This window comes from Lampetra fluviatilis, chromosome 70 (assembly GCF_964198595.1).
Source record: "Lampetra fluviatilis chromosome 70, kcLamFluv1.1, whole genome shotgun sequence".
Lineage (NCBI taxonomy): Eukaryota > Metazoa > Chordata > Hyperoartia > Petromyzontiformes > Petromyzontidae > Lampetra > Lampetra fluviatilis.
The window spans coordinates 1,545,816-1,561,298 of NC_136344.1; the positions used below are offsets into that span (position 1 = coordinate 1,545,816).

Here is a 15,483-nt window from a genome sequence, read left to right on the forward strand (position 1 = left end):
CTCACCACCACCACCAAGATGGAGGCGGCTGCTCGCTTTGCTTCCCTCTTCGGCCGCACCAACGGCGTCGTCATCGCCATGATCCACGCGAAGGCGTTGCCAGGTAACCGTTACCCCGGCAACGGTCGCCAGGGCGAGCGGTCGCCAAGGTAACCGGTTACCCCCCCGCCCCCCCTCCGGGTGACCGGCCTCCGCCGCCGCGCGGCGTTTCCATGGTAATGCGAGGTAACCCTCCCTCGCATTACCATATTTACCCTTTCGCGTTACCGTGGTTACCCTGGCAAGTTGAGCGAGGTTACCCCCTTAAGTTACAATTGTACCTCACGTTACCAGTTACCCCTAACGTTACCATAGTTACTCAAGTTTCCATAGTTACCCCTCACGTTACCATAGTTACCCCTCACGTTACCATAGTTACCCCTCGCGTTACCATAGTTACCCCTCACGTTACCATACTTACCCCTCACGTTACTGCTTTCCCGGCTGTGCGTTAATGCCCTCCCACGTCGGTTACCATGGTAACGCGGGTGGTTGTTGCCGTGGCGACCGTCCCCACGGTTACCCTCCGATCATCGTTGGTGTAACGTTCTGACCACGTGGCCTCCTCTACACTGCACCCTGCTTCCTGCTGCTGCACCCTGCTGCTGCACCCTGCTGCTGCACCCTGCTTCCTGCTGCTGCACCCTGCTGCTGCACCCTGCTGCTGCACCCTGCTTCCTGCTGCTGCACCCTGCTGCTGCACCCTGCTTCCTGCCTGCTGCACCCTGCTTCCTGCTGCACCCTGCTTCCTGCCTGCTGCACCCTGCTGCTGCACCCTGCTTCCTGCTGCTGCACCCTGCTTCCTGCTGCAACCTGCTTCCTGCTGCACCCTGCTTCTCCCTGCTGCACCCTGCTGCTGCACCCTGCTTCCTGCTGCTGCACCCTGCTTCTTGTTGCTTCACCCTGCTGCACCCTGCTTCACACTGATTCCTGCCTGCTGCACCCTGCTTCACACTGCTGCTTCACCCTGCTGCACCCTGCTGCACCCTGCTTCCTGCCTGCTGCACCCTGCTGCTTGTTGCTTCACCCTGCTGCACCCTGCTTCACCCTGCTGCACCCTGCTTCACACTGCTGCTTCACCCTGCTGCACCCTGCTTCCTGCTGCTGCACCCTGCTGCACCCTGCTTCACCCTGCTTCCTGCTGCACCCTGCTGCACCCTGCTTCCTGTTGCTTCACCCTGCTGCACCCTGCTTCACCCTGCTTCCTGCTGCACCCTGCTGCTGCACCCTGCTTCCTGTTGCTTCACCCTGCTGCACCCCGCTTCACCCTGCTGCACCCTGCTTCCTGCTGCACCCTGCTGCACCCTGCTGCACCCTGCTGCTGCACCCTGCTTCCTGTTGCTTCCTGCTTCCGCAGGCACCCCGAGAAGCACGCTGCCCATGGCGGACATCATCGCAGAAGCAGTGAGGGAGGCAGAGATTTACAAAGAAGTCGACGTGGTGAGTGGGTGGGTGGGTGAGTGGGTGGGTGGGTGAGTGGGTGAGTGAGTGAGTGGGTGGGTGAGTGGGTGGGTGGGTGAGTGGGTGGGTGGGTGGGTGAGTGGGTGGGTGGGTGAGTGGGTGAGTGAGTGAGTGGGTGGGTGAGTGGGTGGGTGGGTGAGTGGGTGGGTGGGTGGGTGAGTGGGTGGGTGAGTGGGTGAGTGAGTGAGTGAGTGGGTGAGTGAGTGAGTGGGTGGGTGAGTGGGTGGGTGGGTGAGTGGGTGGGTGGGTGGGTGAGTGGGTGGGTGAGTGGGTGAGTGAGTGAGTGAGTGGGTGAGTGAGTGAGTGGGTGAGTGGGTGGGTGAGTGGGTGGGTGAGTGAGTGGGTGAGTGGGTGAGTGAGTGGGTGAGTGAGTGGGTGAGTGAGTGGGTGAGTGGGTGGGTGAGTGGGTGGGTGGGTGAGTGAGTGGGTGAGTGTGTGAGTGGGTGAGTGAGTGGGTGGGTGGGTGAGTGAGTGAGTGGGTGAGTGTGTGGGTGGGTGGGTGAGTGGGTGAGTGGGTGAGTGGGTGAGTGAGTGAGTGGGTGAGTGAGTGGGTGAGTGGGTGAGTGGGTGGGTGTGTGGGTGAGTGGGTGAGTGGGTGGGTGGGTGGGTGAGTGGGTGGGTTGGTGAGTGGGTGGGTGAGTGGGTGAGTGGGTGGGTGGGTGGGTGAGTGGGTGGGTGAGTGGGTGGGTGAGTGAGTGGGTGAGTGAGTGGGTGAGTGGGTGGGTGAGTGGGTGAGTGGGTGGGTGGGTGAGTGGGTGGGTGGGTGTTTGAGTGAGAGGGTGGGTGGGTGAGTGGGTGAGTGGGTGGGTGAGTGAGTGAGTGGGTGGGTGGGTGAGTGGGTGGGTAAGTGGGTGGGTGAGTGGGTGAGTGGGTGGGTGAGTGAGTGAGTGGGTGGGTGAGTGGGTGGATGGGTGGGTGGGTGAGTGGGTGGGTGAGTGGGTGAGTGGGTGGGTGGGTGAGTGAGTGAGTGAGTGGGTGGGTGAGTGGGTGAGTGAGTGGGTGAGTGGGTGGGTGGGTGAGTGGGTGGGTGAGTGGGTGAGTGGGTGGGTGGATGAGTGGGTGGGTGAGTGGGTGAGTGAGTGAGTGAGTGGGTGAGTGAGTGGGTGAGTGGGTGAGTGAGTGAGTGGGTGAGTGAGTGGGTGAGTGAGTGGGTGAGTGAGTGGGCGAGTGAGCGTGTGAGCGTGAGTGTGTGAGTGAGTGAGTGGGTGAGTGTGTGATTGGGTGAGTGAGTGGGTGAGTGTGTGGGTGGGTGAGTGGGTGAGTGTGTGGGTGGGTGAGTGGGTGGTTGGGTAAGTGGGTGGGTGAGTGGGTGAGTGAGTGGGTGGGTGGGTGGGTGAGTGGGTGGGTGGGTGGGTGGGTGAGTGGGTGGGTGGGTGAGTGGGTGAGTGGGTGAGTGAGTGGGTGGGTGAGTGGGTGAGTGTGTGGGTGGGTGAGTGGGTGGTTGGGTAAGTGGGTGGGTGAGTGGGTGAGTGAGTGGGTGGGTGGGTGGGTGAGTGGGTGGGTGGGTGAGTGGGTGGGTGGGTGGGTGAGTGGGTGGGTGGGTGAGTGGGTGGGTGGGTGAGTGGGTGAGTGTGTGGGTGTATGAGTGAGTGGGTGTGTGTGTGTGAGCGTGTGAGCGTGTTCTTGTGTAAGTTCACGTCACCCCCCCCAGGACGCGGTGCTGGTAGAGAACATGGGCGACGTGCCGTACCTGGCGGGCTGCCCGGGCCCCGAGGTGACGGCGGCGATGGCGGCGCTCTGCTGCTCCGTGCGCCGCACGCTGCCCCACCGCCCCGTCGGGGTGCAGATCCTGGCGGGCGCCAACCAGCAGGCGCTGGCCGTGGCGCTGGCTGCAGGTAAGTCACACACGCAGAGTCACACACACAGACACACGCACAGACACACACACAGACACACACACACGCACACACACACAGACACACACACACACAGACACACGCACAGACACACACACACGCACAGACACACACACAGACACACGCAGAGTCACACACACGCACAGACACACACACGCACAGACACACACACGCACAGACACAGACACAGACACACACACAGACACACACACGCAGAGTCACACACACACACCCACACACAGACACACAGTCACACACACACTCACACCCACACGCACAGACACACACACAGACACACACCACACACACAGACACACACACACGCACAGACACACACACAGACACACACACACGCACAGACACACACACAGACACACACACAGACACACACACAGACACACACACACGCACAGACACACACACAGACACACACACACGCAGAGTCACACGCACATTCAGAGTCACACGCACAGACACACAGACACACACGCACAGACACACACACAGACACACACACACACACAGACACACACAGACACACAGACACACACAGACACACAGACACACACAGACACACACACAGACACACACACAGACACACACACACACAGACACACAGATCCTGGCGGGCGCCAACCAGCAGGCGCTGGCCGTGGCGCTGGCTGCAGGTAAGTCACACGCGCGAAGACACGCACGGTGTGCTGCTTGGTGGTGGTGGTGACGACGGTGGTGACAGTGGTGATGGTGGTGACGGTGGCGGTGGTGACGGTGATGAAGGTGGTGACAGTGACGGTCGTGACGGCGGTGGTGATGGTGGTGATGGTGGTGGTGATGGTGACGGTGGTGACGGTGGTGACGGTGGTGGTGGTGACGGTGGTGACGGTGGTGACGACGTTGACGATGGTGATGATGGTGACGGTGGCGGTGACAGTGGTGGTGATGATGGTGATGATCGTGATGGTGGTGGTGTGGTGTGTATTGCACCAGGCCTGGACTTTGTGCGTGTGGAGGGCTTCGTGTTTGCCCACGTGGCTGACGGTGACGGTGGTGACGGTGGTGACGGTGGTGATGGTGGTGACGGTGGTGGTGTGGTGAAGGTGACGGTGGTAACGGTGACGGTGGTGACGGTGGCGACGGTGGCGGTGTGGTGAAGGTGACGGTGGTAACGGTGACGGTGGCGACGGTGGCGGTGTGGTGAAGGTGACGGTGGTAACGGTGACGGTGGTGACGGTGGCGGTGTGGTGAAGGTGACGGTGGTAACGGTGGCGACGGTGGTGGTGTGGTGAAGGTGACGGTGGTAACGGTGACGGTGACGATGGCGGTGATGATGATGATGGTGACGGTGGTGGTGTGGTGAAGGTGACGGTGGTAACGGTGACGATGGCGGTGGTGATGATGATGGTGACGGTGGTGGTGTGGTGAAGGTGACGGTGGTAACGGTGACGATGGCGGTGATGATGATGATGGTGACGGTGGTAACGGTGACGGTGGTAACGGTGACGGTGACGATGGCGGTGATGATGATGATGGTGACGGTGGTGGTGTGGTGTGTATCGCACCAGGCCTGGACTTTGTGCGTGTGGAGGGCTTCGTGTTTGCCCACGTGGCTGACGAGGGCCTGTGCCAGGCCGGCGCCGGGCGGTTGCTACGGGAACGGCGGCGCCTCGAAGCCGACAGAATCCTCCTGTTTGCTGACGTCAAGAAGAAGCACAGGTGGGGGGGGGGTGGTGGTGGTGGGGGGGTGGTGGGGGGGTGTAGTGGGGGGGGTGGTGGTGGGGGGGTGGTGGTGGGGGGGGTGGGGGGGGTGGTGGGGGTGGCGCGCGTGGTGACGACCTCCTGTAGACCAGGCGAGGTAGTCAACATCTCCTAGTCTCAGCTGCGCTGTGGAAAATGGATGGCGCGGGTGTGCACCACCACCACGACCACCACCACCACCCCCACCACCACCACCCCCCCCCCACCACCACCACCACCCCACCCCCCCCACCCCCCACCACCCCCACCCCACCCCCCCCCACCCCCACCACCCCCCCCACCACCCCCACCACCCCCCCACCCCCCTCCCACCTCACCCCCACCACCCTCACCACCACCACCACCCCCACCACCTCCACCACCACCACCCCCCCCACCACCCCCACCACTCCCACCACCACCACCACCACCACCCCCACCACCCCCACCACCACCACCACCCCCCCCCCCCCCCCCCCCCCAGTGCCCACGCCATCACGGCTGACGTGGGGGTGGTGGACACGGCGCTGGCTGCCGAGTTCTTCTTGGCCGACGGCGTCGTGCTCACCGGGCAAGCCACCGGATGTGCCGCCAGCGCCACGGAACTCGCCGGTACGCAGCAACACACCACACCGCACCACACCGCACCACACACACCTCACACACACCGCACCGCACCACACACACACCACACCACACCACACGTGGCACACACACCGCACCACACACACCGCACCACACACACCACACCACACACACCGCACACACCACACCGCACACACCGCACCATACACACCGCACCACACACACCACACCACACACACACCACACCACACACACCCACACACCACACGTACCACACCGCACACACACCACTCCATACCGTAAGCACCGTGAATCGGTGAGTGGGTGGATGGGTGAGTGGGTGGGTGGGTGAGTGGGTGGGTGGGTGAGTGGGTGGGTGAGTGGGTGAATGAGTGGGTGAGTGGGTGGGTGAGTGGGTGAGTGGGTGGGTGAGTGGGTGGGTGAGTGGGTGGTTGAGTGGGTGGGTGAGTGGGTGGGTGAGTGGGTGGTTGAGTGGGTGGGTGAGTGAGTGGGTGAGTGGGTGGGTGAGTGAGTTGGTGAGTGGGTGAGTGAGTTGGTGAGTGGGTGAGTGAGTTGGTGAGTGGGTGAGTGGGTGAGTGAGTTGGTGAGTGGGCGAGTGAGTGGGTGGGTGAGTGGGTGAGTGAGTTGGTGAGTTAGTGGGTGAGTGAGTGGGTGAGTGAATGGGTGAGTGACTGAATGGGTGAGTGACTGAATGAGTGGCTGAGTGGGAGAGTGAGTGGGTGAGTGAGTGAGAGGGTAAGTGAGTGGGTAAGTGGGTGGGTGAGTGAGTTGGTGGGTGGGTGAGTGAGTGAGTGGGTGAGTGAGTGAGTGGGTGAGTGGGTGGGTGGGTGAGTGAGTGAGTGGGTGAGTGAGTGGGTGAGTGGGTGGGTGGGTGAGTGAGTGGGTGAGTGAGTGAGTGGGTGAGTGGGTGGGTGGGTGAGTGAGTGAGTGGGTGAGTGAGTGGGTGAGTGGGTGGGTGGGTGGGTGAGTGAGTGAGTGGGTGAGTGAGTGAGTGAGTGAGTGGGTGAGTGGGTGGGTGGGTGAGTGAGTGAGTGGGTGAGTGAGTGGGTGAGTGGGTGGGTGGGTGGGTGAGTGAGTGGGTGAGTGAGTGAGTGGGTGGGTGGGTGAGTGGGTGGGTGGGTGAGTGAGTGGGTGGGTGGGTGAGTAACTGAATGAGTGGGAGAGTGACCGAGTGAGTGACTGAGTGACCGAATGAGTGACTGAATGAATGAGTGACCGAGTGACTGAGTGACTGAGTGACTGTATGAGTGACTGAATGAATGAGTGACTGAATGAATGAGTGACAGACTGAGCACTCATTCCAACCCTCCCCCCCCGACTAGCGGTGCGGGCGGCGGTGAAGCTGCCGGTGCTGGTGGGGTCTGGCGTGACGCTGGCGAACGTGGGCGACTACTTTGGCGCCGCTAGCGCCCTGATCGTGGGCTCGCACCTCAAGCGCGACGGTACCTGGGACGGGGAGCTTTGCCCGCAGAGAGCCGGAGACTTCATGGACGCGGTGCGGGCGATGCGGGCCGGTGGTGGCAGCAGTGGTGGCGGTGGTGGCGGTGGTGGTGGCGGTGGTGGCGGTGGTGGCGGCGGTGGCGGTGGGAGCGACGCGTAGGGGAACGATTCGTTCGGAGAGGATGATTCGGAGATTCGGGGATTATGATTCAGAGAGGATGATTAGGAGAGAATGATTCAGGGAGAATGATTCAGGCACGATTCATTCAGAGGATGATTCGTTCAGAGAGTGATTCAGGGACAATGATTCAGAGAGAATGATTCAGGGATATTGATTCGGAGAGAATGATTCAGGGAGAATGATTCAGGGAGAATGATTCAGGCACGATTCATTCAGAGGATGATTCGTTCAGAGAGTGATTCAGGGACAATGATTCAGAGAGAATGATTCAGGGATATTGATTCAGAGATAATGATTCGGAGAGAATGATTCAGGGAGAATAATTCAGGGAGAATGATTCAGGCACGATTCATTCAGAGGATGATTCGTTCAGCGAGTGATTCAGGGACAATGATTCATTCGGAGAGAATGATTCATTCAGAGAATGATTCATTCAGAGAATGATTCAGGGACAATGATTCATTCAGAGAATTATTCATTTTGAGAGGATGATTCTGAGAGCATGATTCAGGGACAATGATTCACTCACCCATCGCTGCTCCAGCTCTTCTCTAGCCCCCATGCCACTCACCCACTCACCCACCAACTCACTCACCCACTTACTCACCAACTCACCCGCTCACCCACCAACTCACTCACCAACTCACCCACTCACCAACTCACCCACTCACCCATTCTTCACCCACCAGCTCCATCTCTTCTCGAGCCCGTGCCACTCACTCACCAACTCACCCACTCACCCACCAACTCACCCACTCACCCACCAACTCACTCACCCACTCACTCACCAACTCACTCACCAACTCACCCACTCACCCACTCCTCACTCACCAGCTCCATCTCTTCTCGAGCCCGTGCCACTCACTCACCAACTCACCCACCAACTCACTCACCAACTCACCCACTCACCCACCAACTCACCCACTCACTCACCAACTCACCCACTCACTCACCAACTCACCCACTCACTCACCAACTCACCCACTCACTCACACACTCGCTCACCAACTCACTCACCCACGCCACACTCGCTCCAAACTGCAAATAAATAAACGCCACGACAGCGCACACGTGCGTGTGTGTAGTATATATATTATAATAATCATTGCTGTTTACACATGTCGTCACATCATTCAGTAGAGCACTTTAAAATACCAACAACCATTTAAACCAACACAGATTAAGGACCCCCCCCCCCATCCCTTATTCGCATAACGCCAACAGAGTAATATAGCCTCTAGCAGACTGTAGGGGCAAGTGCTGATAGTAGCAAAGACAAAGGTCCCCCGTGTAGCCTCTAGCAGACTGTAGGGGCAAGTGCTGTAAGTAGCGAGCACCCGGACCGCCTTTGTCTCCCCAGTGCTGACGGAGCTTTAGACACACAGACAAAGGTCCCCCGTGTAGCCTCTAGCAGGGCTGTAGGGGCAAGTGCTGTTCGTAGCAGCACCTATGACAGGCGGCCACTGGCTACGAGAGGCGACGTTTAGCACACGCAGAGGAGCGGTGGTGCAGCGGTTAGCGCTACGAACGCGCCGACACGGGTTCGATTCCCGCTCACGGCCAACACCGGGCGGTGACGATTATCTGAACCGGTCCTGGGCCTCCTCTAGGTCGACTTGGCCTCAAATTAGTTACCTGGTGCGGTGTGTAAACATCGCCACTGGGGAGACAAAGGCGGCCGGGCGTGGTGCTGGCCACCCACCCCCTCGTGTGCCAGTAGCCTTCATAGGCGCAGATGCTCGCTAACAGCACTTGCCCCAACGCGTCCGCTAAGGCTACACGGGGGATCTTTGTCTCTTTGTGCATAGTGAACACTTTTTTTTTCGCCTTGCGAATTTTTTTTTTTTCAAGTATGCCGAACATTACCAACACACACACACGCACACGACACCACACACACACACACCAACACCACTACAAACATTGACGTGTAGCACAGCCATGCATCCAATCATTGCCACAAATCGAAAACAAACCCAGCCAGAAAGAACCTCCCGCCGAAAATGTTTCATAGAAATCTGCGAAAAGTAGTGGACGTCTCGCTGTGTGCGCGCGCGCGAGTGAAAGAGCTTCTTAGATTCTCAGATTTCTCCGGGTTTCAAGTTTCATTGATTAGGTACAGCCCCATGAGCCACGCGGCTCTTGATTCGGGCGCAACCGCAACAAACAAAAAACACGGAGGACATCTTCAACAGAAACATCCTGGGACAAACCAGCAAATCTTCGCTTGATCTCTCTCTCGCTCGCTCGCTCGCTCTCCTATCTCGTGTGCGAGTTAAAGAGCTTCTTAGATTCTCAGATTCCCCACGTTCGAAACCCGACAAAACACAAACCACCCTCAACTTTAAACCGGCCCAGCCCCTCCGACTGAGATGCCACGTCCCTCGCCCTCCCATCTCCAGAAGTTTCCGCGTGTGTGTGTGTGTGCGGGTGAAAGAGACCGGTTAAATTTCGATGTAAAGCTTCTTTCGTGACTGCAGCAGGGATTCATCTTCTTGGTTCTTTCGGTAAAGTCATCGCGTAGAAGGGAAGTAATACAAATATAAAACATAATACAATTCTCAAGACGTTTCGGCCACAACGCAAGCAGCCGTCCTCAGGTGGAGAACAGGTCTGTCGGAAAGACGGCGTCTGAATGAACACCACCAGGCTTGGCAGCGTATATTTAAGCTGCTGGGTTAGAGGGGGAAGGGCGCCTTGACAAATGGATTTGCATATCAAGAAGAATTTAGCATATTTATGGGACTAATCCCATACCTGCATTTCCCATAAACATGCTAAATTCCTCTGTTGATATGCAAATTCCTTTGTCAAGGCGCCCTTCCCCCCCTAACCCAGCAGCTTAAATATACGCTGCCAAGCCTGGTGGTGTTTCATTCAGACGCTGTCTTTCCGACAGACCTGTTCTCCACCTGAGGACGGCTGCTTGCGTTGTGGCCGAAACGTTGTGAGAATTGTATTTTTATTATGTTTAATTTTTATTATTTTATTATTTCCCTTCTAGTGACTTTACCGAAAGACCCAAGAAGAAGAATGAAAGAGCTTTGTAGATTCTCGAATTGCTCCGCTCTGAAACCCGACGAAACCATTCAGATGCCACGGCCCCCGAACTTTCAAGGGCCCCCCCCCCCACGCCAATTGCTTTCAAGCCGTCAATTCCCGTTCAGCCCAAGGGCTTTCGCCTTGGCTGTGGAGGCCGTTCAGAGCGGGGGTTGCCACACAGGAGGTCACGTGGTTTACTGGAGGCTTCAGAGAGCTACAGACGAGAGGTTCAAAGTGAGGGTGGACACACAGGGGAGGAGGTCACGTGGTTTACTGAAGGCTTCATTGAGCTACAGACGAGAGGTTCAGAGTGAGGGTGGACACACAGGGGAGGTCACGTGGTCCACTGAAGGCTTCAGAGAGCTACAGACGAGAGGTTCAGAGTGAGGGTGGACACACAGGGGAGGTCACGTGGTCCACTGGAGGCTTCAGAGAGCTACACACGAGAGGTTCAGAGTGAGGGTGACACACAGGGGAGGAGGTCACGTGGTCCACTGGAGGCTTCAGAGAGCTACAGACGAGAGGTTCAGAGTGAGGGTGACACACAGAGGAGGTCACGTGGTTTACTGAAGGCTTGAGATGGTTCAGAGAGAGTGATGGAGATCTACAGATGCGAGAGGGAGGAGGGGAGGGGGGAGATGCAGGGTAGAGAGTGGTCAAAAACTCACACAAAGACAAAGATCCCCCGTGTAGCCTGTAACAGACTGTAGGGGCAAGTTCCGTTAGCAAGCAGCACCTGTGAAGGCCGGCACGGCACACGAGGGGGTGGGTGGCCAACACCACGCCCGGCCGCCTTTGTCTCCCCAGTGACGATGTTTACTACACACCGCTACACCAGGTACCCATTTGAGGCTGAGTCGACCGAGGGGAGGCCCAGGACCGGTTCAGATAATCGTCACTGGTGTTGGCCGTGAGCGGGAATTGAACCCGGGTCGCCGGGTTCATAGCGCAGCGTAGCGCTAACCACTACACCACCACTCCCCACACACACAGGACACAGACACACACACACAGGGCAGACACACACAGACAACACACAGACAAACACCGAGACACAGACACACACACATAAGACACACACAGAGACACACAGGACACACACACAGGACAGACACACAGAGACACACAGGACAGACACACAGACACACACACAAGGACACACACACAGAGACATACACACAGAGACACACACACACACAGGACAGACACACAGAGACACACACACAGACACACAGACACACACAGAGACACACACACACACAGAGACACACACACAGAAACACAGACACACAGAGACACACAAAGACCCACATACACAGGACACACACAGACACCCAGACACACACACAAAGACACACAGACACACACACAGACACACAGACACACAGACCCCGTGTGCAGCCTTAACCAGACTGCTGGGACCAGTGGCTGTTAGCGAGTAGCACCGATGAAGGCCGGCACGGCACAGCACCACGGCACAGCACCACGGCACAGCACCACACGGCACAGCACCACACGGCACAGCACCACACGGCACAGCACCACACGGCACAGCACCACGGCACAGCACCACACGGCACAGCACCACGGCACAGCACCACGGCACAGCGCCACGGCACAGCGGCACAGCGCCACGGCACAGCGCCACGGCACAGCGCCACGGCACAGCGCCACGGCACAGCGCCACGGCGCCACGGCACAGCGCCACGGCGCCACGGCACAGCGCCACGGCACAGCGCCACGGCACAGCGCCACGGCACAGCACCACACGGCACAGCACCACACGGCACAGCACCACACGGCACAGCACCACGGCACAGCACCACACGGCACAGCACCACGGCACAGCACCACGGCACAGCACCACGGCACAGCACCACACGGCACAGCGCCACGGCACAGCGCCACAGCACCACGGCACAGCGGCACAGCGCCACGGCACAGCGCCACGGCACAGCGCCACGGCACAGCGCCACGGCACAGCGCCACGGCACAGCGCCACGGCACAGCGCCACGGCACAGCGCCACGGCACAGCGCCACGGCACAGCGCCACGGCACAGCGCCACGGCACAGCGCCACGGCACAGCGCCACGGCACAGCGCCACGGCACAGCGCCACGGCACAGCACCAGGGCACAGCACCACGGCACAGCACCACGGCACAGCACCACGGCACAGCACCACGGCACAGCACCACGGCACAGCACCACGGCACAGCACCAGGGCACAGCACCACGACCGGCCGCATTTGTCTCCCCCCAGTGGCGACGCTTGCTACACACCAGGTACTACTCATTTGAGGCCGAGTCGACCTAGAGGGAGGCCGTCACACACACACCTGTGTAGCGTAGTTAGTGTATGCAGCGTTTGTGTAGTGTAACGTGTGTGTGTAGTGTGTGTAGTGTAATGTGTGTAGTGTATAGTGTGGTGTGTGTGTAGTGTGTAGTGTAATGTGTGTGGTGTGTGTGTGTAGTGTGGTGTGTAGTGTAATGTGTGTAGTGTATAGTGTGGTGTGTGTGTGTAGTGTGTGTGTGTAGTGTATAGTGTGGTGTGTAGTGTATAGTGTGGTGTGTAGTGTATAGTGTGGTGTGTAGTGTGTGTGTAGTAGTGTGTGTAGCGTAGTGTGTAGTAGTGTGTGTAGCGTATTGTGTGTAGTGTAGTGTATATAGTGTGTGTGTATATAGTGTGTGTGTATATAGTGTGTGTATGTGGCGTGTGTGTGTATGTGGCGTGTGTGTGTGTGTATGCACCCACACACACACAGCTGCAATACTTTACAGAGTGCACCCAAATGAAATTTGCACTATTACACAGTGTACCCATTTACAGCTGGACAATTAGTGTACCCATGGTACAATTACACAGTGTACCCATGGTACAATTACACAGTGTACCCATGGTACAATTACACAGTGTAGCCATGGTACAATTACACAGTGTACCCATGGTATAATTACACAGTGTACCCATGGTACAATTACACAGTGCACCCTAAATATATTCTAGCACCAGTACAGCGAGGGATTCTTGAATCCATCTGTGCAGCGCTTCGGGGAGCATCTACACGCACCCCAGAACTCTTCTCAAAGAGCGGGAGCCGGTGGTCACTCATCCGTGGAGTTAGCAGAGAGCCATAGACTCATCACACAGCAGAGAGCCATAGACTCATCACACAGCAGAGACCCATAGACTCATCACACAGCAGAGAGCCATAGACTCATCACACAGCTGAGGCTGGGTGAGCTAATGGGTGGATGAGTGAGTGGGTGGGTGGATGGGTGAGTGGGTGGGTGGATGGGTGAGTGGGTGGGCGAGTGGGTGAAGGAGTGAGCGAGCGGGCGGGTGAGCCTGTGCCAGGCTATGTGCACATTAAGGCCACGTGAAGTGTCGAACGCCCGCTGGCAGGTGGTCCCTAACACACACGCGCCACGGACACACGAAGATAGACAAAGATGCCCCGGGTAGCCTTGACAGACTTTTGGGGCAAGTGCTGTTAGCGAGCGGCACCTGTGAATGCTACCGGCACTGTGGCACACGAGGGGGCGGGTGGCCAGCACCACGCCCGGCCGCCTTTGTCTCTCCCCCAGTGGCGATGTTCACCACACACAGCACCGGGTACTCATTTGAGGTCGAGTCGACCTAGGGGAGGTCCAGAACCAGTTCAGTTAATCGTCACTGGTGTTGACCGTGAGCGGGAATCGAACCCGGGTCGTCGGGTTCATAGCGCAGCGTAGCGCTAACCGCCGGTAATTACAGCCCATGGGCTGCACAGAAATCTAGCAGCCTCCTACCATTGTTATTGAGCTGATCTGGCCCATGCCTTCCACTCACTCCAGACCAGGTGCCAGCATCATGACCAACTCGGGCATTGAAGTCACCCAACAAGATGACTCTGTCCGGAGTGGCCACTTTAGCCAGCACATGTGACAGGTCATAGAAGGCATCTGACTGATCGGCTTTGCCTGCATCCCTCCACGGATGTTCGTCTTCAGTGGGGGCATAAGTAACCACGACCACCACTCCTCGCCTCCGGTTGATGGGAAGGCGAGCCCAAAGTAGCCTGGGACTTACAGCTTCCCACACCTCACCGCCACGCTCCCACGCCCCCTTCATTCTTTTGTTCAGAAGAAGAGCCACACCCTGTTGTTTGGCAGTCTCCTGCCCCGAGTGGAGGACTGTCCACCCCTCATGGTGGCAGGAGCCAGAACCGGTCCACCAGACTTCCTGAATGCCACAGAGATCCAGGCGGTACCGGTCCAGCTCCCGATAGAGGAGTGGCAGCCTCTCCTCCGCAGTGAGCGTTTGAACATTCCACGTGGCCATCCGCAATGGTTTTTCGTTGTTTCTGGAGGAGCCCCGAGGGTGAAGATTCAATCTCCTGGCTCCGCCAATTGGGGTTTGGCCAGGAGACGTCATAAAAGCCTGACCCCCAGGGGCCTCCGGCACAAGCTTATTAGTTACATGTTTATGTTTAATTCGTAGTTTAGTGATGGTTAATTGAAGGTGGAGGGGTTACCAGCCCCTCGCACCCGTCCAGAGCCCCCATTTAGCCGCTGTGGTGGTCACAGACACCATGAGGGGAGAGGCCAATCGGCATTGGCCCTCCCCCCACAGCACTGCCCACGACAGAGTTTCCCGTCCTGCACCGCGAGGACACACACACACAGACACACACACACAGAGACACACACACACTCACTGACACACTCACTGACACACACACACAGAGACACACACACACTCACTGACACACACACACATAGAGACACACACACAGAGACACACACACACTCACTGACACACACACACAGAGACACACACACAGAGACACACACACACAGAGACACACACACACTCACTGACACACACACACATAGAGACACACACACAGAGACACACACACAGAGACACACACACACTCACTGACACACACACACTCACTGACACACACACACATAGAGACACACACACAGAGACACACACACAGAGACACACACACAGAGACACACACATACTCACTGACACACACACACACAGAGACACACACACAGAGACACACACACACTCACTGACACACACACACATAGAGACACACACACAGAGACACACACACACTCACTGACA

At 58.0% G+C, this 15,483-nt stretch overlaps 1 protein-coding gene across 1 annotated transcript; it reads left to right on the plus strand.

Annotated features, from left to right (window-relative positions):
- Positions 1–6: 6 nt before the first annotated feature.
- On the plus strand, positions 7–7,296 carry LOC144952831 (uncharacterized protein F13E9.13, mitochondrial-like). Its single transcript, XM_078883299.1, has 6 exons — positions 7–103; positions 1,397–1,479; positions 3,152–3,335; positions 4,919–5,069; positions 5,575–5,702; positions 7,019–7,296. The coding sequence occupies exons 1-6, from the start codon at positions 19–21 to the stop codon at positions 7,294–7,296; spliced, it is 909 nt and encodes a 302-aa protein (XP_078739425.1). The 5' UTR covers positions 7–18.
- Positions 7,297–15,483: the final 8,187 nt, after the last annotated feature.